The 21,892-nt window shown below is 45.1% G+C and overlaps 3 protein-coding genes across 5 annotated transcripts in view; 2 read left to right on the top strand and 1 right to left on the bottom strand.

Annotated features, from left to right (window-relative positions):
• LOC306931577 (CSC1-like protein 2) overlaps positions 1–6,071 on the top strand; it is a 68,167-nt gene extending 62,096 nt beyond the window's left edge. For all 3 annotated transcript variants that reach the window (XM_079513002.1, XM_079513001.1, XM_079513000.1), the window contains 3 exons: positions 477–592; positions 691–762; positions 1,256–6,071. In XM_079513002.1, coding sequence (XP_079369128.1) covers positions 477–592; positions 691–762; positions 1,256–1,447 — 380 coding nt within the window. In that variant the 3' untranslated portion in view covers positions 1,448–6,071. The remainder of the gene's footprint in view (positions 1–476; positions 593–690; positions 763–1,255) is intronic.
• A 114-nt stretch (positions 6,072–6,185) lies between these two features.
• LOC306931578 (zinc transporter ZIP9-like) lies at positions 6,186–15,444 on the top strand (the record flags this gene model as incomplete). The annotated part of the gene is made up of 6 exons (XM_079513003.1): positions 6,186–6,438; positions 6,827–6,932; positions 14,070–14,375; positions 14,724–14,809; positions 14,892–15,026; positions 15,139–15,444. The coding sequence occupies exons 1-6, from the start codon at positions 6,343–6,345 to the stop codon at positions 15,442–15,444; spliced, it is 1,035 nt and encodes a 344-aa protein (XP_079369129.1). The 5' UTR covers positions 6,186–6,342.
• A 2,347-nt stretch (positions 15,445–17,791) lies between these two features.
• On the bottom strand, positions 17,792–19,324 carry LOC306931496 (uncharacterized protein; the record flags this gene model as incomplete). The annotated part of the gene is made up of 1 exon (XM_079512895.1): positions 17,792–19,324. The coding sequence occupies one exon, from the start codon at positions 19,322–19,324 to the stop codon at positions 17,792–17,794; it is 1,533 nt and encodes a 510-aa protein (XP_079369021.1).
• Between the last annotated feature and the right edge of the window lie 2,568 nt (positions 19,325–21,892).

The following is a 21,892-nucleotide window of genomic DNA, read 5'->3' as shown; positions in this document are numbered from 1 at the left end:
AGGTGACCACCGAACTACAACATGACGTCACTGAGGTGACCACCGAACTACAACATGACGTCACTGAGGTGACCACCGAACTACAACATGACGTCACTGAGGTGACCACCGAACTACAACATGACGTCACTGAGGTGACCACCGAACTACAACATGACGTCACTGAGGTGACCACCGAACTACAACATGACGTCACTGAGGTGACCACCGAACTACAACATGACGTCCCGAGCCGCGGTGAAGAGCAAACCACTGCCACCGCTCCAGTTTTTACTCACCACCGCTCAACGTTATTTCAGCTCCGGTGGTCAGCTCACCACCGGAGCGGTGGTCACCTCACCACCTAAAATCCAGACTATGAATAGGCCTTAACATGATGGCTAGGAAAATAGGGCCCAGGTTGAAAACCAGACATATCCTTTAAATGTTTCAAAGTGCAGTCGTCCAATACGTTTCCCTCTATCTTCTTCCCAAAGGGTTTTCGGCTGCAACGTCCATGTTCACATTGATCGTTTTGATCATCACGATCATCATCTGCCTCTCCCACGTCTGCTTTGGGCACTTTAAATATCTCAGCGCTCACAACTACAAGGTAACACACTGTCATCACCGAAATGTACCATCTAAGATCCTAATGTCCCTGACCACACAATGACCTGATGCTCATGTCTATCTCTCTGTCTGTACCAGATTGACAGTCAGGAGACCGACGGCCAGTTGAACGGGCAGCCACCACGTGCCTCCCCCACAGTCAAGCAAGCAGTAAGTATCACACAGCGCTCTCGTTCATGTCATTCCCACCTTTTATTTGTTTTTGTTGGATTGGTGAAGTTGTTAGAATGGTGTTTACAAATGGTGCAGATGAGGTGTTTCTCCTCCTTTGTCCTGCTTTACATGTATGATTTATTTATTCTGCGCATTGTACAGCACCTTGTAACTATGTATTGAAAGCTGCTTTATAAATAAAGTGTACTTGGGGCGGCGGTGGCTCAGGGGTAGAGTGGCTGGATGGTAACCGCAAGGTTGCCAGTTCGAACCCGGGCTCCCCCAGAGTTGGCGTCGAAGTGTCCTTGAGCAAGACACTGAACCCCTAATTGCTCCCGATGTGCTGGTTGGTGCCTTGCATGGTTGCCATCGGTGTATGAATGCGTGTGTGAATGGGTGAATGTAATGCACAATCTATGTAAAGCGCCTTGGAGAAAGGCGCTATATAAATGCACCATTTACTTACCTTTCCCTCTCCTTCTCTCTACAGCAGATGTACATTGCTCAAGTACTACAGGACCCACATTCAGACGAGGTCGGCTCAGGCAGCAGCGAGGACGACGGCCAGGGGTCCTCACAGGGGTCCTCGCAGGACGAGGAAATAATTAACGTTGGGAACGGCCTGAATGAAGACTTTCAGTCTGGCGAGGACAGCCTCATTGCGAACGAAGTGCGGCACTGACACTGCCTGGAACAGACAGGGAAAAATAGACTTGTGGAGCGTCTGAATCTATGTGTATTAAGCTAGGAACCCAACCCACAGTTCTCTAATGCATTGGTTTATACTCTGTTGCACATTGTGTCACACGCCGAAAATAGTCGATCTACAAGCTAACAACGCGTCGCAGTGCAATGTGCTGTGAGCTTGTATATCTGCTATTTTCACCGTGCAACACCGGCATGCAACTAATTATAAATCAGGCTTAAAGCATCTCAACCTCCATCGAGGGACTCGACACTAACGTAGGCACGCTATCTACAAGGACAGTTTCTAAAGAACTGTCGCTCTTGCTTCACTGGAATTCACTACATCAATGGCATCCATATACGTACAACTACAGAAATAATCTACTTTGATGACGCCTGACCCAGCATAGGAACCCCCCCCCCTCCATCTATCTCAAAAAAGAAAAAAAGACCCCACTTGCGGCACAGGAATCCATGCGGAAAGACCCTCATGGGCAAACGAAGAAGTTGTTTTTCTTTCCCTTTCTCTTGTTTTGCCCTGTGAAGGTTTGTCTGTATTCCCTTGATATGATTGCACTTGAACCAGAAGACCTGCCCCCCCCCCTGTGCCCTGCGCTGGCACGGTGCCCCTGTGCCCTGCCCTGGGCACGGTGCCCCTGTGCCCTGCCCTGGGCACGGTGCCCCTGTGCCCTGCCCTGGGCACGGTGCCCCTGTGCCCTGCCCTGGGCACGGTGCCCCTGTCCCCTGCCCTGGGCACGGTGCCCTGGCAATAGTTTCTGTTCTCCCATAAGCTTGAGGTTTAAATATGGTAATATGGCATGCCATCATCAAGTTCAGAGAGTGTAGGGATTCCCCTATAATCCTTTCCCGGGATCCCCAGTTGTCTGCACTAGATGCTAGGGCTGAATAACTGGATCCCCAGTTGTCTGCACTAGATGCTATGGCTGAATAACTGGATCCCCAGCTGTCTGCACTAGATGCTACGGCTGAATAACTGGATCCCCAGTTGTCTGCACTAGATGCTACGGCTGAATAACTGGATCCCCAGTTGTCTGCACTAGATGCTACGGCTGAATAACTGGATCCCCAGTTGTCTGCACTAGATGCTACGGCTGAATAACTGGATCCCCAGTTGTCTGCACTAGATGCTACGGCTGAATAACTGGATCCCCAGTTGTCTGCACTAGATGCTACGGCTGAATAAGCAGCGTTATGGCAGAAGAGCAGAAGAGAGAGAGACTGTTGCCCCGTGGGAACTCCCAAGCACTGATGATGTCCCGAGTGGTTCTTATAACCCTGTGTAAGGCTTCCTAAAACAACTAGAAACACTGCTACTAACACTCCACACGCTTTGGACACGTAGACACTGTACAGCTACAAAACTCTGGATTTGTAAAGTTGCCTTTTTTTGAAACTGTATTTATTTTTAGGCACAGTATTTTAAATGATATCGAGAAAGCTCCAAAAAAGAGACGCCCCTTGACTGTGGATAATGATGGTTTGGCGGCTTGGCGTTGTGTTGTGAACCCTTTGATAAGGATTGTTTCAGTCTGGGCCGCTGCTGGACCGGCTAATGGACCGCTGCTCCTGACAGGGAGCCCCGAGGGGTGAAACCCCCCAGCAAAGCTCCCAAAACAAGACTATATACCTGCGATAATGCAGGCAACGTGTCCCGGTTTTTACCCACTTTCAATCTTGCGTCCCTATTATGAGCATGTTATTTAGGTGAACATTTAAAAAGAAATGCTGATCTACAAGCTCACAATGCATCATGTATGCATTGTGAGTTTGTATATAAACCACTGGTCTTCTAGGGCACTCACTGGTCTAGGGCACTCACTGGTCTAGGGCACTCCGGAATTGGTATCGGGCATGAGACCTAACATCTGGCATTGCTTGGACTCTAAACGGGTCATGGCGGCCAGAGAACTGAGAGCCTACCAGCCCTCGGTCTGTCCGAGATGGTGAGACAGTATGTTTTTGGACCTGCTTTCTGCTGAGACAGTTTTTCCTGCATATTCTGTCACCTTTGTTCTCATAGAGGTTCTCATATACTGCAGGCTTTATCCAGGTGTTTTACATCTTGAGGTTTTCATGGCTTGTTGGATGAAGTGTCACCAGTGTGTGAGCAGAATAACGTTGTTAGGGGACAGACTGGGGCTCTCTGTCAGCTTCTAAAATGAGTGTTAGGTGGATACCGATAGGATTAGGAATGAGCTACTCAACAGCCTGTCACTATGACACAGCTGGTTAAGTTCTATCCAATATTAACAGGACTTCATCATGCCGGCAGCAAATTCAAAATGTTAATTGAGCATTGTTACAGTTACTCACTTGCCTTTACACAGACAATGCTGATTTATTGATTGTTTTAAGTCAAATTGTGTAGTTTTTGTTTTTGAAAACATATCAAACATTAGTGCAGGTCACACACAATGTAGTCTTGGAATTGTACCATCGTAGTAATTGTAGAACAGTAGCTTTATACCATGAAAATGATTTACTCTTGCCCAATGAAAGAAAAATGGGCGATGTTTCCTTCAGTTACTATGGACTAATAAGTGTTTTTATTTTCACAAATCTACATTCCATTTCCAGACGACATGGCCAGATTTGTGAGGCCTCTGGCAGAGGCAGAGCATTCTTATTTGTCACTTAGTAGTCAAGTCGAGACCAAACAATTCCCCCATGAGTAAGAACTTTGCAATGGCAGCCAGGAAAAACCTGAGCTGAACCTGGCTCTAGTCTAGGTGGTCAGCCATCTGCCTTGACCGGTTGGGTTTAGAGAGAGAGAAACAATAATGACTATAATAACAGTCCACAGCCATAATCCATGGAAACCCTCAATCCACCAGCCTGTGTGAGAACACAGGAGATGGTTGTGTGCTTAAACCCTACACATTGTAAAACGTACATCAAATGTCCTTGAGAAATGTGTCAATTTTGGTAATTCCACAGCCATACCAAGTCCATTTCTTGTAGTCTCAGTAAAAGGACCATGCAACAGCCCAGACAAACACAAGTCCATTTCTTGTAGTGTCAGTAAAAGGACCATGCAACAGTGTAGTCTCAGTAAAAGGACCATGCAACAGCCATACCAAGTCCATTTCTTGTAGTCTCAGTAAAAGGACCATGCAACAGCCCAGACAAACACACTAATGCTAATACCAAGTAACACATGCAATGTAGTGTCTCAACATTTACCAACTGACTCAGGATTTATCAGTGTTCTCTTTTAGCTATTTCTCATGTCATATATATCATTATATATGATATAATGAGTGTGTGTGGAGATTTTATTTTATTTTTCAATGTTAACTAAACCGGTATGAGTACGCCCCAATAAACATACTGTATGAAATCTTTAAAGCTAGCCACTGTGGGCCAGTTGTTATGAGAGCATAATGTGAAAGATGGATTATTTAGCTGCTCAGTGAACCGTGTGGGGAATCATGCACTACTAATATTTTTTTCTCACTCATATGATTGACAGAGGAGGCCATATTATCTCTGTGGGTTCAGACATGGTGGTCCTGAACCGTAGCCATAAGTTGGTCCGTGGGTAGATTTCCCCCTTTTAAGACTGTTATGGTTCTATGGTTTCTAAACGATGGCTTAGTTGACACCATGAATTCTGGAGCTCTTCCAGTCATGACAAAGTGATTTTTTTTTCTTTTAATACCTCTTCATTTTTATACCTCTCTGAGAGACATTGCTAAATGTTTCTTGTTCAAAATAAAAAACAAATACGGTCCTATGCTCTTGAGGGAGATACTAACAAGATTCACGATTGCTAACAACTTGCAGACTTTGTTGCTACCTTAAAGCCCTGAATGTTATTATTCCCCAGTGTAAAGAATCTTGTGATTGTTTGATTACAATGATTTAAGAACAGGTGCAACATATACTGTAGAGCTGCATACTGTATAAATCACAAGTCGCTGAGGGTTTTCCACGGTCTGTGGAACTTCATTTGGGTACAGATCCTACAGGCTACTGGTCTGTGGAACTTCATTTGGGTACAGATCCTACAGGCTACTGGTCTGTGGAACTTCATTTGGGTACAGATCCTACAGGCTACTGGTCTGTGGAACTTCATTTGGGTACAGATCCTACAGGCTACTGGTCTGTGGAACTTCATTTGGGTACAGATCCTACAGGCTACTTTTCTATCTGATGGTGGCAATTATCTCCAATAGTTTCTATTATTTCATTGTTACAAATCTGTCCTTGTAATACTTTCTTGTGAATACCCACCTGTTTCTGTTAGGGGGAAGGATTGCCATCATCAAGATTGTGTTTGTGTGGGACTGGCGTCAAATGGAGGTTCTTTGCAAGCAGCCAAGTTCTCGAACATTGTACAGATTATTCATCAGGGGTAGTTTAATTGCTCTTCGGTGAGGCACATTTTGAATGTCTGTTTTGTTTGCTTCGCATTTTATTGTTGTCTGCCTTAGCTAGATGGTAGTAGGAGTAACATTGACAGTCAGATACACAAATGATCATTTAACAGTGTCTGTTTTTCTCATTCCTCCCCAAGGGCTGTCAATACAATGGATTTATCTGTACATTTCCCCCAGGTCTTTGAACAATAAATCTATTTAATCAAGTATGTTGAATGACTAGTCGGGGTGGTTTGTATATTAAAAGTAAAACGTGTGTTCCTGCAGTTCTCCAACTTCAACACTAGGTGCTGCTTGGGAGGGATGTGTGTGTGTGATATATTATGCAGACGTGCGACGTGGAAAGGCAGATGGCAAGCGCGGCGCCTCCTGTACTGTACCGATCCAAACAGTACTGTACAACTTTATGAATGGGAGCGACCGGACCGAACGCTAAAACGAACCGTAAACCCTGTAAACAAGTGGAACTGAAGTAAATCTTTTCGTCATGGACGGGGGTATAGCTATTACATGCATGTCAGTTGCGATGTTTGTAGGGTGTTTTTTATTAGGATTCATCCCACTCTTGTTCAGACTCTCAGAGGTAAGAAACATCATCTATCGTTTTAATTTAAATTATACTATTAATTAGGCTACGTTGTTGTTATGATTTCCCCATGCGGGGTTTATTCTATGGACAATGACGTGATAAATGCTTATCTCTGTTGTGCTGCACGCACGTCTCTATACTCTTCAAATTGAGCGTTTTATGAATCACGATACAATGTCAATATCTCGCTGCAAATAAAGACAAAATAACGTTACTTTTTCGTGCCTTGCTTTTGACATGGAGTATTGTGAGTAGAGTAGGCCTATAATCATATAAATTAGGGCCTACATCAAGGAACAGGTTTGTCCATTTGAACTGAACAAGTTGTACGAGTGTATATCGCACATCATGATCACTGTAACCTTATCCAACTTTTTTTTAGAAAAAAATGAAGTTTGTCACCGTCCTGGGGGCAGGACTGTTATGTGGGACAGCGTTGGCCATCATCATCCCTGAAGGAGTCGATTTACTGGAAGGGTCACAAAGAGGTGAGGAGGACGGTCTGCACCCATCCCTTTACATCATGGGCATACTATGACCTATGACCCCGGGTCATACTATGACCTATGACCCGGGGTCATAGGGTCAGACAGACCTGGCTGCAATGTGAACATATTAGCATTCATCTCATTATTATTAAATGCATACATAAATAAAACTCTTGAACTATTTGGATCAGGGGTTTTCAACTGATTGTGAACCACCACCCCAATCAACCGGCATGGGGACCACTGTTTTGAGTGGGGTAAATGGTGCATTTATATAGCGCCCTTTACATAGATTGTGCATTACATTCACCCATTCACACACACATTCATTCATACACTGATGGCAGCGGAAACCATGCAAGGTGCCAACCAGCACATCGGGAGCAATTAGCGGTTCAGTGTCTTGATCAAGGACACTTCGACACTAACTCTGGGGGAGCCCACAGGGTTTGAACTGGTGACATTGCGGTTACCATCCGGAAACTCTACCCCTGAGCCACCGCCGCCCCTTGGGGATATGGGATAAGATTAGTGCTTAATTTTGTAACCCTTGCTATGCATCCCATGTGTATACAATTACCATTTACAATTTAGGTATTTGGCCTAAATACATCCTACTGTTTCTCAACCAACTGGACTAGTAATAATGTCCTAATAAAAATGACTCAACCAGACAATCCGGTGCTCTTCCCCCTCTTGAGATTGTAACTCCCTTTTACTGTTGAATTTCTGACCTCCAACTTCTCAGTAAATTACTACATGGACGGTCATCATAGGTCACCAGGTGACTCTGATGAAGACCGCAAGGTTGAAACGTTAGTCGTTTTTTGTATACTCGGCACCTAATAAAAGGCTCTCCGTGCTGCTCCAGTCTCTTCTCCTTATGCAGGTCACCAGGTCATTCAGTTCACGGTTTGGGAAACCTGGGGAACCTGTTGAAATTAAACCCCTGATTTGGATGAAATGTTTATAATGGAACTTGTATAGGCCATTATAGGCCTACAGGTAATTGCAGTTGCATATCTGTGTTCACAACTTCACATGATCACATCAAATTTGATCGAAACACTAGAAGGTATTGTAAGACTAGTAATTCCTTCTCACATCCCCCCCAGCAGTGCGCGCGCGTCACACACACACACGCACGCACGCGCGTCTCACACACACACACACACACACACACACACACACACACACAGACACAGACACACACAACAAACACACAACAAGGCCCCGAAATGGACTGAGGAGATTCATCTCTCTTCATCCTGTGGGGAATTGTTAAACCTGAACCTCAGCAGTCTCATTCTATGCAGTGACAGCAGGGGCGTAGCTAGGTTTATACACACACACACACACACACACACACACACACACACACACATTTTAATCATTTATTTATGTCCACATAAGAGTTACAATACAAGGACACAAATATTTACAATGTGCTGTACGTAGTGCAATCAGCAAATCCCAGACAAATACCCACACACCCTTCAGGGGTACAAGTAACAGCGTATTCGCCATATTTGGCGGCTACCGATAGTAGAGATTGCACAGAACACACACACACACACACACACACACACACGTGTAGATATAGATAATTCAATGTTTGAAATAACGTATTACTATACTATTACCTCATCAGTATTAAAATGTCAGTGAGTCACAAACTATTTGATAAAATAAAAAAACAAATACAAAGATTAGCTGATGCTATTTTCTTTTTATTCTTTTTTTGTACGTTTATTTTACCAGGAGTTTAGTTGATTGATTGATTTTATTCTGGTGGTAATAAAAAGAGCACAGAGCACTTCAGACATACCGTCAGCCTCACCGAGGATGGAAATACAAGGAAGCCTTTCTGCTTATTTCCATTGTGATCCTCAACAATAACAAACAAATAATGACCAGACAATCACAACAATAAACTTCTATACAGACAGTATCAATACACTAACATTGCTGAGTCCCATTGAGATTCAAAATCACATAAAATCAATTAAAAACAAAATAACAGTACTGTGTACTGATTAGCAGTGTTCTGTAACAGGACATGTACTGTACAGATAGTGGTCAAATAGTCCTTTAACCTATTTTTAAGGCCTCCATACTGATAAGAGAGTCCAATTCCCAACCAGCTAAATGCATGCTACTGTGTACTGTGCATACTGTACACAGCATATTGTTTATATTTGAACCTTCTTTAAACAGCTGGATAGTTGACAACTGACTAAATGGAAACATAGCCTATACCATTAGTGGAATTTAAAACACATTGAGTAACTCCTATTCTCTTCTCATTTTCTGAAGCGAGGTGGCAGGCAGGGCATGTCTCTCAGTCACTTTAACAGTTGTATCACAAATGGTATTTTCGTTTTTGATGTAATTGCTAAGCCAGTCACCATTACTGGTGTCGGGAGGATTTGTCCGACACCATTTGCATGGCGTCAGGGTTAATTGCATGTAAGACAGCGTTACAGTTGACCCCAACCGAACTACCCAGTACCCACCATGACACACAAGCTCACTGTCCACAGGCTGGCATACAGGGAGCATCAAAAAGCCTATGCAAAGGCCCTCAGAGATGCCCGGTCACTTTTCTACTCCAATATCATCAATAACAACTCCGGTAACTCCAAGCAACTTTTCACCACCATAAATAACATCCTCAAACCACAATCACCCACTCACAGCGACACCACAGAGGACCAATGCAACAGCATCCTAGACTCATTCAGGTCAAAAGTCAATAACATCCGCTCCACCCTATCGCACTCCTCCACTTCAACTTCCCTGTCTGTCACCCCACTGCCAGGGATCCCCCAGCCTTTCCACTGCTTTGCCAACATCTCACAACACCAGGTTGAGGCCATCATCTCCAAGATGAAACCATCAACATGCGCCCTTGACCCCTTCCCCACAGCACTGTTAAAAACCCACATTACTGCCATAAGCCCCCTCATCACCACAGTCATCAACCTCTCCCTCCAAGCCGGCTGTGTTCCACCTGCCTTAAAATCAGCCATCATTACACCTCTCCTGAAAAAACCCACTCTTGACCCGGAAGTTCATGCCAACTACAGGCCCATCTCCAACCTGCCCTTCCTCTCCAAGGTACTGGAAAAGGTAGTAGCTGCTCAACTTCAACAACACCTAAAAAACAATAACCTCTTTGACAAATTTCAGTCAGGATTCCGCTCAGCCCACAGCACAGAAACAGCACTGGTCAGAGTCACCAACGACCTGCTGATGGCAGCTGATAACGGCTCCCCCTCCCTCCTCATCCTCCTGGACTTGTCAGCCGCATTTGACACAGTCGACCATACCATCCTCCTCAACCGACTCCACTCCACTATAGGACTCACCGACACTGCACTAAACTGGTTCACCTCATATCTCACGGACAGAACCGAGCGCGTTTCCCTGGGAGGTGTTCACTCACGTTCACACCCTGTCACCTGCGGCGTACCCCAAGGTTCCGTCCTCGGCCCCACCCTTTTCACTCTCTATATGCTCCCCCTTGGTCGTGTCATCAGTCGGCATGGGATATCCTACCACTGCTACGCTGATGACACCCAACTCTACCTCAGGACAGTCCCACCCCCCTCTGCCCCCCTGTCATCACCATCATCACCATCATCCACACTGACCACCTGCCTTGAGGAGATAAAGGCGTGGATGACTGACAACTTTCTCCAACTCAACAGCTCCAAGACAGAGGCCATTCTCATCGGCACCCCACACCAGGTCAAATCATCCCCAATAACCAGCATCACCTTCTCCACCCAGGACCTCCCCCTCTCACCTGTAGTCACCAACTTGGGTGTAAAAATGGACCCCCAACTGACCTTTGACCCTCACATCAAACACCTCTGCAAAACCTCATTCTTTCACCTCCGAAACATAGCCAGACTCCGTCCCACACTCACCCTGCCAGATGCAGAAAAACTTGTTCACGCCTTTGTCTCCTCAAGGCTTGACTACTGCAACGCACTTCTCACCGGGATCCCTAGCAAGAGCATCCAGAGGCTCCAGTACATCCAGAACAGTGCTGCTAGGATCCTGGTGAGAGTGCGGAAATATGATCATATCACACCCATACTCCATTCCCTTCACTGGCTTCCCGTCTCCTCCAGGATAGAATACAAGGTCTGCCTCCTCACCCATCAGTGCATCCACAGCAACGCCCCTTCCTATCTGAAGGAACTCATTGAACCCCCAGCCTCCACCCGCTCCCTCCGCTCTGGAAATTCTAACACACTCAAAACCACCAAAACAAAACTCCGCACCATGGGGGACCGGGCCTTCTGTTCAGCTGCTCCTCGGCTGTGGAATGCCCTCCCCGACCACCTGAGAGCACCACAATCCGTGGACGCTTTTAAAAGGGGACTTAAGACATTTCTTTTTAACAAGGCATTTGGCCAGCTGGACCATTAGTTGCCCGGTGTGCTTTTAATCCTTTTAGCAGTATACCATGAAATGTGCTTTTTTAGTCATTTTATTTAATCATGCATTATTTTAAGATTATTGTTCTTATTCTTCTTCTTGTTGTAGCACTTTGAGATTTGTTTCAAATGTAAAGTGCGTTATAAATAAAATTTATTATTATTATTATTATTACAAGCTACCCTGCTGGACAGAAATGAGTACAACAAAGCTAACACTTGACAAAGACATCAAAAGTTAGAAAACAGAATTATGAAAAAACTAGACGGATATAAATGAATAGACGTTAAAGTTTACTTGGGACAGTATGAGGATACACTCTTGCTGAAGGTCCGAGGGACCGAATGTCAATGTTTGAATATAAAAGTGATGCTGCTGAACGTGAGCAGTGTGCAGGATTTGTGTTCATATTTGTTTCACAAGAGTGTATGAGCTGTACCACTTGAACCCTGATGACATATTTCCGGAAAAACATATTTGTGAATCCGTTACTTTCATACCTAAAAATAATTGTCTTGACAAAAAATCTAAACAAAAGCAAAACATATCTACAAGCTCATAGCGCGCCACCGAGTGGCGCGCTAAGAGCTTGTAGGTCTGCTATTTTTGAAAAATCGTGAAAATATTTATTTCAGAAAACTGGAGGATTTAGAAGATTTTTTTTAAAATGTTGAGGTCAGGCCTAAATGGGTTAAGTACAATACTACACTACATCTCAGAGACGAATATTGTACTTTTACTCCACTACAATCATTTGAAAACTTTTGTAGATTTTGATTATAATTACAAAACGTAACCGAAAACGTTAACCACTTCAGCCCTATATACATTTCGGCCATTTGAAAATAGCAGATCTACAAATGATTTTCATACATTTGAAAACTTGTGAAATGGAACATTCTGCATAAGGATTATTATGAGTACTTTACTTTAAGTACATTTTGATACAAAGACTTTTACTTTTAACCCATTCTGGACGGGAACCCGTTTTGGTGTTTTAACTAAGCATTATGTTATACTTTAGCTATTGAAAAATAGCAGACCTACAAGCTCATAGCGCACCACCGAGTGGCGCGCTACGAGCTTGTAGGTCTGCTATTTTTGAAATATCGTGAAAATGAGGCACAAATCTTCGAATATATATTATTTTTTCCCCCGAATATATATTCTTTCAGAGCGAACGTTTTTTTTATTTCGACGTCAGGCCTACGTGGGCTAACAGACAAACAGTATCTCTACATTGCAGTAGTGTGTCCGTTTGTACTTGGATCATCACAGACAGTGTGCATAAAGGTGTCTTGGTTCTGGCTCAATTCCGATCAGTGTAATTTGAGATGTTAACAATTGTCCTTTGTTACAGTTTGCTTTGGTTAGTTGGGGATTGGTTGTCTTGCCTACTGTTCCTCTGTGTACTCTGTGTAAATTGATATCTATCTTGTTGAAAGGAGCTCAGCATACAAAAGAACTAAGCCTTACCAAGTACTGTACTCTCACCTACTGTACATGACATGGATATAATTAATGATGTTGCTCAAACAGATGTCTAAAGGCAAAATGCTCACGCCCAAATCACACGTTTTTGGCCTATATAGATAAGAATCCGATTGGTTTCATCATGTCTGAACAACAAAAGAATCCGATTTGGAACCACATTCCTGGGTTGAAATGCGATGCAGTCTGAAATATGTCTGCAGTCTCGAGACCCGGACATCGAAGTCTGAGTTATTCTTTGTCATACAACGGAGTTGCTCTCCGGAAGTAGTGAGCTTATAAATCTGCTCGCCACAAAAATACAAATGGTGAGTTTTCCTAAAAAAGAATCATGATTTGAGATGAACTAATCATGATTTGAGATGAACAAATCATGATTTGAGATGAACAAATCATGATTTGAGATGAACAAATCATGATTTGAGATGAACTAATCATGATCATGATTTGAGATGAACAAATCATGATTTGAGATGAACTAATCAGGTCTCACAATTTAAAGGGATAGTTCAGATTTTTTGAACTTAAGTTGTATGAAATACTTGCCATTAATATAGTGGTTGCAACTGTATTCATTGATTGCCCGAGTCCCATGGTGGGAGTTCTGCTCTGGTTTTGGTGAAATATCAAGTAGTTCCGGTCATTTTGTGGGGGGGCACTGGGGGCCACGCAGTAAAAGTAAATTAATCCACAAAACTAACGTCATTTGTATTGTTGACCTATTTCTAAAATATTAGTGCAACTTTCGTTCTTTTTTTACCCCTTCTATCACACAGAACTATGTTTTTTGTGTCCATATCACTACGCCCAAAAAATAGTTCCATGTGATAGAGGGGTCAAAGTTGAACGAAAGTCGCGCTAATATTTTAGAAATGGGTCAACAATACAAATTACGTTCGTTTTGTGGTTTCATTTACTTTTACTGCGTGGCCCCCTGTGCCCCCCCACAAAATGACCGGAACTACTTAATATTGACCAAAACCAGAGCAGAACTCCCACCATGGGACTCGGGCAATCAATTAATACAGTTGCAACCACTATATTAATGGCAAGTATTTCATACAACTTAAGTTCAAAAAATCTGAACTATCCCTTTAAGTGAAATGGATATTTGATCTATGTTGTTTGTCCTCCCAGGTGCCTAAAGCTTTGTTTGTTGCTGTTATGAAAATAAACTTCTACTATTTCTCGCAGATTCAAACTGCTCTGTGATGCACGAGAGTCAAAATGACAGTGAGACACTACCTTCCCTAGAGGGAGGCCTTCCACCACGTTTCTTCATCGGGATGGCCTTAGTGGTCGGTTTCACCTTCATGTTTGTGGTGGATCAGATTGGCACTTACCTTTCACTGCGCGGCAAGTCATTTCCTAGAACTCTCTCTCGATGTGTTTCCTCTACAGAAGACTGTTATTTCATGTTGTGGTGTAACCTCTTTGCAGGCACACGGACCACCAGCACCAGTGTAACGGCCACACTGGGGCTAGTGATTCACGCAGCAGGTACTATTCAACGTCATCCTGTACGCAATCCTACACTGTGATTCACACGTACAATAACTATTTGCCTTCATAATTTGTAGACATTAGGTGGGTACTGTTCTGGCACGTTATACTTTGTTTGTCCACAGCATCAATTTAAATAATGGCAACTTCCCAACACAGTATTAGGTTTGTTCTGAACTCCCTCATGTGACTCACCATGTGATTGCCTCACTCATAATCCTTTCACATGTTTGAAAAGACTAGTCTCAAGTATGATACGGTATGATCCAAATGTGTGACAATAAGACAGAGATACGTGTACAAACATTGCTTAAATCACTAACTTGGTATGTCTTCCCTATATAGCTGATGGTTTTGCTCTTGGGGCAGCAGTGGCCACTAACCAAGTGTCATTACAAGTTATCGTATTCTTTGCTGTGATTCTTCATAAGGTGAGAATGCACAGACAGCTTCACATGGAAGTAGTACAAACATGATGTAATAGCATGCATAAATACTATCGGAACATTCCAGGCTCCTGCAGCTTTTGGCCTGGTGTCGTTTCTGATGCATGCAGGCCTGCAGAAGAAGCACATACAAGGGCATTTACTGGCCTTCTCAGCCGCAGCACCTATATTTGCCATCTGCACTTACTTCATATTGATTGCGGTGAGAAATACTTTAAAATCAATTACAATTATTTTGTTGTTTCGTATTTTATTAAACCGTTGAGTGGGTGACATTCTTTTACGCATGTTTGTGTGTGCTCTGTCATGTGCAGTCGGGTGGGTCACCACAGAACCGGGTCACTGCTACAGGCGTGGGGATGCTCTTCTCAGCGGGGACCTTCCTTTATGTGGCCACAGTGCATGTCCTCCCAGAGGTCAGCAACGGGGGACATCAGCACTCCCCTCACCTGCATCAGCAGACTAGACCACCTGGGCCTGGCCAACCAGGGACCCTAGGGGTCATGGAGAGACGACCTGGGCCTGGCCAACCAGGGAACCTAGGGGTCATGGAGAGCCTCACTCTTGTCCTGGGAATGGGACTCCCTGTGTTACTGGCCTTAGGCTTGAGTGATGACTGAGAGTTCAGTAGTTTGAACAGAGACAAGCACCGCTTTTAACCACTTCAACCAGGGGAGCACAAAAGGTATATCATGCACTAAGGCTGTGCAGGTAGACCACATGACATGCCCTAAAGGCTGTGCAGGTAGACCACATGACATGCCCTAAAGGCTGTGCAGGTAGACCACATGACATGCCCTAAAATAATTATACTAATACTAATACAAATCAGGACCCGTCTGAAGTGAGTGGTACTGTACTGTACTGTACTGTACTGTACTGTACTGTACTGTACTGTACTGTACTGTACTGTACTGTACTGTACTGTACTGTACTGTACACGCCCTCCTGCCTAGTGGCAGCGGTGGCCGAACGGATAGCGGAGCGGTCTTGATACCGGAAGGTCGCCAGTTCGAATCAGCTGTCCGACACGTTAAAATTACCACCGCTGAAGTGCCCTTGAACAAGGCATTGAACCACTACGATGAAATGTGTTCTATGAGCAGGGCCTGGCTGGAAACAAGTTCTTGAGCTTAGCCCAGATACCCTGGGTAAATATAGTAATCATTTCATTTCATTTCCTTCCTGGCCTGTGTGTGTCTGTGTCTGTATGTTAGGCTGTGCAATGGTGGCTATTTTCGTGCTCGGACACAGCCAGGGACACAGGGACAGACCCAGGGACAGAGCCACACACACAGCTGTCTATAGGAGTGGTTGCACCACTCAAAAACTTAGGAATGAAATAAGGTGACTTGATTGACGTCTGAAAGGGCCTGTCAGCCCAAACCCACAATGCAATACTTTGTTTTCAAGTATTGTATCACAAACATCAGTAGCATTACAAAGAAACCCCTACCAATTAAAACAAATATCCCTGTACTTTCCATTCCAAGTGTGTTAGTCTTATATGTGATGCCATTGCTGCTATTCCAAAGCCCCATCGGGTTAGCCTGGCTAATAAGCCAGACTCGTGTGGTATTTGAGTCTGGAGATGCTGTGTATGGATCTTGTTTCCCGGGGGGCGGGTTCAAACATTTTGTCTTTGACGCAATTGGTCAGAGCTACTGTCAGTCAAAGGTCTCAAGCTTTGAACGTCACTGTACCAAAGCCCGCCCATATTGCATGCCGTGTCCCGATTGGCCACACCAGTTCTCTGGTGTAGGAAATGGGCGTACAATTGAGCCTCTCCAGACCGTAATCTGCCGGCAGGCAATTTTCTTTTTTGCCAACGGCTGATTCGGTCTGGCTTATTAGCCAGGCTACCATCGGGTACATTGTTTAACTCTTTTTCACAGCAATTGGATATTTTGTTTGGTGGGTAGATCTTGTTTAGCTCATTAAAGCTCTTTAGCTCTCAAGTCAAAGAAGTTTGGGCACCTCTGACTGAAACCCTTCATTGAACGGGGGGTCCATCAGGGGTCTATACTGTTTTAAACCCTTCATTGAACGGGGGGTCCATCAGGGGGTCTATACTGTTTTCGCTCAACACACAAATCCTAAATAGCCTGTTGTGAGTTTAGATTCACCAAATGTTCGCCTATTTGACACGCCCAGAATAAGGATGCTCCGTTTCAAGTGGTTTATGAGCAAGACAAACATTGACAATCCCTTTTCACTCTTGAAGAAGAAGAGGTTTTTAGAAATAGTATGTGAGCTGAATATATGTGTGTGTGTGTGTGTGTGTGTGTGTGTGTGTGTGTGTGTGTGTGTGTGTGTGTGTGTGTGTGTGTGTGTGTGTGCGCGTGTGCGTGTGAGTGCGCGCGTGTGAGTGCGTGCGCGTGCGTGTGCGTGTGAGTGCGCGCGTGTGCGCGTGTGCGAAAGGGACTAAGGTACGATTCCATGATAGTTCCTTGTGTCTGTGTTCAGTGCCTTCTGGATAAACTACATTCTAACGTATTAGTAAGGTGATAGCTAGCTCATTGTTACCAGTTACCACCACACAACAAAAGAGCTTAGTTTTGATGCCAAAGTGTGTGAAGTTCCTCTTCAAACTTACTGGAAATCCCATTTTAGTAACAAAATAAAATAAAAAAATGCACATGTGACCTGATTATTATTATATATAAGTGACTGAAAAGATCAGATCAGATCTACATCCCATAACAGAAAACGTTTTTACTTGAATACAACACACAAAGCTTGAGGGTAGTAATAATGTCAGGTGTATCCTAGTTCATTGTCAGTCAGACACATTTTGTTTAATGTCCTAGTATTTAATGAATAAAATGTCATCTTTTCATGCTTATTGTTTATTGTCACCTTCTTAAAATAACGTATTTTTTGAGGAAAATGTTATTTTTGCCTCTTCATGACACAAACAATGTTTCTGCATATGCTAGATATGGAGCCAAACTGCCGGTGTTTATTTTACAGTTTGACACGGCCCATGGAGGCAGTGATCTGAGCTTCCAGAGACATTTGGTCAAAGGTGCGACACTGTGTGATGTGTTGCCTAACTCTCTCCCTCACATGGAAGGAAGCGCGAGCTGCTCTGCGGGCCTCTTCCTGCATCTGCTCTCGCTGTCTCTGTAACCTCTCCCTCCTGCACTCCTTCGTGGTGAGGTAGCTCTCTCTGGCCGCTCGCTGTGCCTCCTCCTCCCTTAGCACCCGATCTCTGACTCGCTGGTGGCAGAGTTGCCTGTCCTGGTTGCTCTGGTAGGCTTTCTGAGCTCTGTCCTGGTGCTGGGCGGAGGCAGTCTGGGAGGCCTTCTCCGTGCGATGCTGGCTTAGCTGGACCAAAAGCTGCCTGTGCCTCAGCTGCTGCTGACTCTGCAGCTCGGCCCTAAGCTGGGCTCTGTGGATCTGCTCCCCTGCCCGGGCCGAGCGCTCCTGGAGCCCAGTCGCCCGGGCCTGCGTGGCCTGGACGTGTTTCTCCCAGCAGCGGCTCAGCCTCTCGTCCAGGGTGTTTCTCATCAGATCCTCCTCCTCCTTCAGCTGCTGCTCTGCCTTCTGCCTCTGGAGGAGGTGTCGCAGCAGCTCCCGGTGGTTCCCCAGCTGCAGCCTCTTCCGCTCTCTTCTCTCCTGTGTCATTTTGGTCTTCCTGGCTTTCTCCTCCTTCTCCAGTGCAACTTGCCACTCCTTCTCCCTCTCCATTTCCTCCACCTGATCCCTGTCTCTGAGCATCTTCTCCTGGTAACGCTTGCGTAGCTCTGCCTCTCTCCTGGAGGCCTCGGCTCTTTCCTGGCGCTGAGCCTGGAGTTCCTCCGTCAGCCTCCTCCAGCGGTCATCGTGCAGTAGGACCTCCTGCTCTCGTAGTCCTACTAAATCTTTCTCCTGACACTCCATCAGCCTTCTGCGGGCCTCCACGTCCTCATGCCAGCGCCGCATGCTCCGCATTAACTGTTTCCGCCTCCTTTTCTCTGTCTCAGTGCGTTGGACCTCCTCCTGTTTGTTGGCCTCCTGTCTCTCCTGCTCCTCCTGTAGACGTTGCTTCAGACGGGCTTGCTCCTCCTGGTGCTTCATCAGCATCAGAGCTGCAATCTTGCGATCGCTCTCCGATATGGTGACATTCATCTCCTTCTGGATGTCTCTTGTAAGCCTCTCCAGCTGCATTTCTGTGGCTGGAGAGTGCCTGAGCTCTCCCAAGCTAAGGCTGGAGGAGACGGAGCTCTTTTCTGGTCTGTGTCTTTTATCAGATAAGGTGTGCGTGCTAGAGGATTTGCTGTTACAGCCCTGATTCTCATTCCGAACGGGTTCCTTTCTCTCATCTGCAGAACATAAGTATTTTGGTTTATAATTGGCACTCAGACTTGAAACCTCAAGGACTGATTCTAGAGTTGAAGGTTTCTTGCTGCCCTGCCCTCCGTCCGCCGCCTCCTTGACGATCCGTTCCCTCTCCTCTCGGCACAGTTTCAAGCGCCTTCGGCATTCCTTCTCATAGGATTCATGCATAACCGTCATTGCCTCAAATGGCATGTCATGACGTTCAGTAATGAACTCATTCAACGATTTAATCAAAAGTTCAACAGGCTTGACACCAAGTCTAGCACATGATTCTAGGGATCGGGGGCTCGTTAAAACATACCGACTGTCCTCGGCTTCTGTTGAGTCAAAGTTGTTCAGATCCAGGTGAATAATCGGAGAGAGCGACCTAATTTCCCCCATGAGGACACAATAATAAACCTTTAGCCTACTTTAAAAAAAATGTTGATTGTTGTTTTCTAAGGGCAGGCATCCCTTCTTGACATCTGATTCGCATAGAAGTGGCTGATTCAGTTGTGAAACATGCGTCCAGTTCGTCCACTCGGCTTTCAATATGGGCGAACCGGTGAGGCGTCTTCATGAAGGGATTAACTGCTAATTCCCTTTCTGTCCCACGACGGTTCACTAGACAGCAGGTCAGTAGCAAAACGAATTAGGAGAGGGGGAGCACCTCCAAACACAACTTGTACCACACAAAACAGTTTGAAAAAAATAAGGAAAAAGAAAAAAACAAAACAAATCTATCATTATAATGCAATGGTAGACTATAGAAAATGGTGTATGATAGAAACAATAATAATATAATTGCTACTATTTGACTTTATAATGCAGAAACAAGATCTGAATTCCTGACCAAACATATATTCTTTGTTTTCCATGTTCTATGTATTGTCATTTAAATATAAGAATTTTAGTTACAAACAATATTTAAATACAAACCTGTTTTATAGTTGAATACGTCTGCCATTATTTTAATGAAAACAGACATGTGCAAATATATTTTTTAGAGCTGCGCCAGTGGGGAAAAAGTAAACAGATGCTTCTTTTTGTAACCATGGTAAAAACAACAGGGCAAGTCAAATAAAGAGGGACAGTCCAGTTCAATTTCAGACTGTTGGGCCCAATCCCAATCCCAATCCGCTCCCTTGCTGACTCAATGAGCCCTCACTGACTTAGCTGCGTGTTCATGTGAAGTCTGCGAGGGCTTGAGGGATGTCCCATTTGAAATCGGTAAGTCAGTGAGGGCTCAGCCCCGCCCCTTTATGTGCCCTTTGCCAAAGTCGGCATCGATGCTGACTTTAGCTGACGTTGGCAAATAAATTACCCACAGTTCATAGCGTTACCAGGGGAATGAGGGGGATCCTCCGAACGTCAATCATTTAAGTATGCAAATTAGTTATGTATCGCGGTTAGAATGTCAACAAACACAATAGTGCTTTCTCACTGTTCTCAAAGGGAGACGGAATGGAAGGATAGGCTATATATTTAATAACAATAATAATAATAAGGGAAACATGATGAGAAATGACTAATGAGCAAATAAGTAAAAGTATATGGAAATGCAATTTATGATGAATATTATTATATATGAATTATGAATATTACAACCCCTATCACACAGGAAAGTGTATTTATGAAACTAATAATAAAACGACATAAATAGACATGATAGACATGTCATGCATGTAGGCCCTGGCTGTGAATAAGGACAGGTTTTATAAAGTGATGCAAAGTGTCATGAATGGCGGACTCATCTTCAAAGTGCTGTCCATAGAGTATCAACAAACGCCTAGTTGTGCAGCATTGAGTCGACCAATCACAGTTGACCGCGTCACTCGACCCGACGTCATCGTCGCGCCGCGGTGTTGACGGGTGCGCGCGCAGCGCTGCATCCCCATGGCAACGCCAGAGCGTTTTGTGTATTATTTTATTCAAATGTTCCACGTCAGCGAACTCTGCGATTGGCTGACGTCCTGATAAAAGGACCAGCGTGTTTCAGAGAAGCTCATTGTGTTTCTGTCTCCATCATCACATCTCCTCCAGTCAGAGTGAGAGTGGCTGAAGGTCCAGGATGCGCTCGTTGGCTGCAGCTTTCCGCAGACTGAAGTTCCGCCTGGGCTTGGAGTCCCGCCTGGAGCGCCAGGTGTCCACACGGCGCCGGGCGCTCATCTGCGCGCTGCAGAGGGAGTGGGAAGTGGAGTGTGAGCTCAGCCACTGGTCGGCTGTGGGTCGGACGGCAGCTCCGCTCCCCTCTCCTCCTCTCCAGTGTGTGGTGTGCATGGACGCCCGGACTCAGGTGGTCTTCGTGCCCTGTGGACACGCCTGCTGCTGCCGCCTCTGTGCCGAGAGGCTGGCACAGGCTGGCAGCCTGGCACGCTGTCCTCTGTGCAGAGACAGCGTCTGCCAGTGGAGGGAGCTCTAACACCCCCCTCCCCCCAACGGCCCTTTTAAGGGCCACCTCCCTCTCCCATTGCTGTGACCTTGCCGTTGGTGGAGAGGCTTAACGACTCCATGACCCTGATTGGTCCACGGCATATTGCCGGTCCACATTAGGCGAGAGTCTGAACTAACGACAGCAAACTATTTCTACCTCTCTCTCTCTGTGTGTGTGTGTGTGTGTGTGTGTGTGTGTGTGTGTGTGTGTGTGTGTGTGTGTGTGTGTGTGTGTGTGTGTGTGTGTGTAATGGCCCCCTACACAACTTTGCACTTCAAGCCCCACAATACGGTTTCACCTACATGTATGCAAATCGATACGCACCTGTATCA

This window comes from Electrona antarctica (genome assembly GCF_951216825.1).
Source record: "Electrona antarctica genome assembly, chromosome: 10".
Taxonomy (NCBI): Eukaryota; Metazoa; Chordata; class Actinopteri; order Myctophiformes; family Myctophidae; genus Electrona; species Electrona antarctica.
This window is presented reverse-complemented; position numbering and strand designations above follow the sequence as displayed.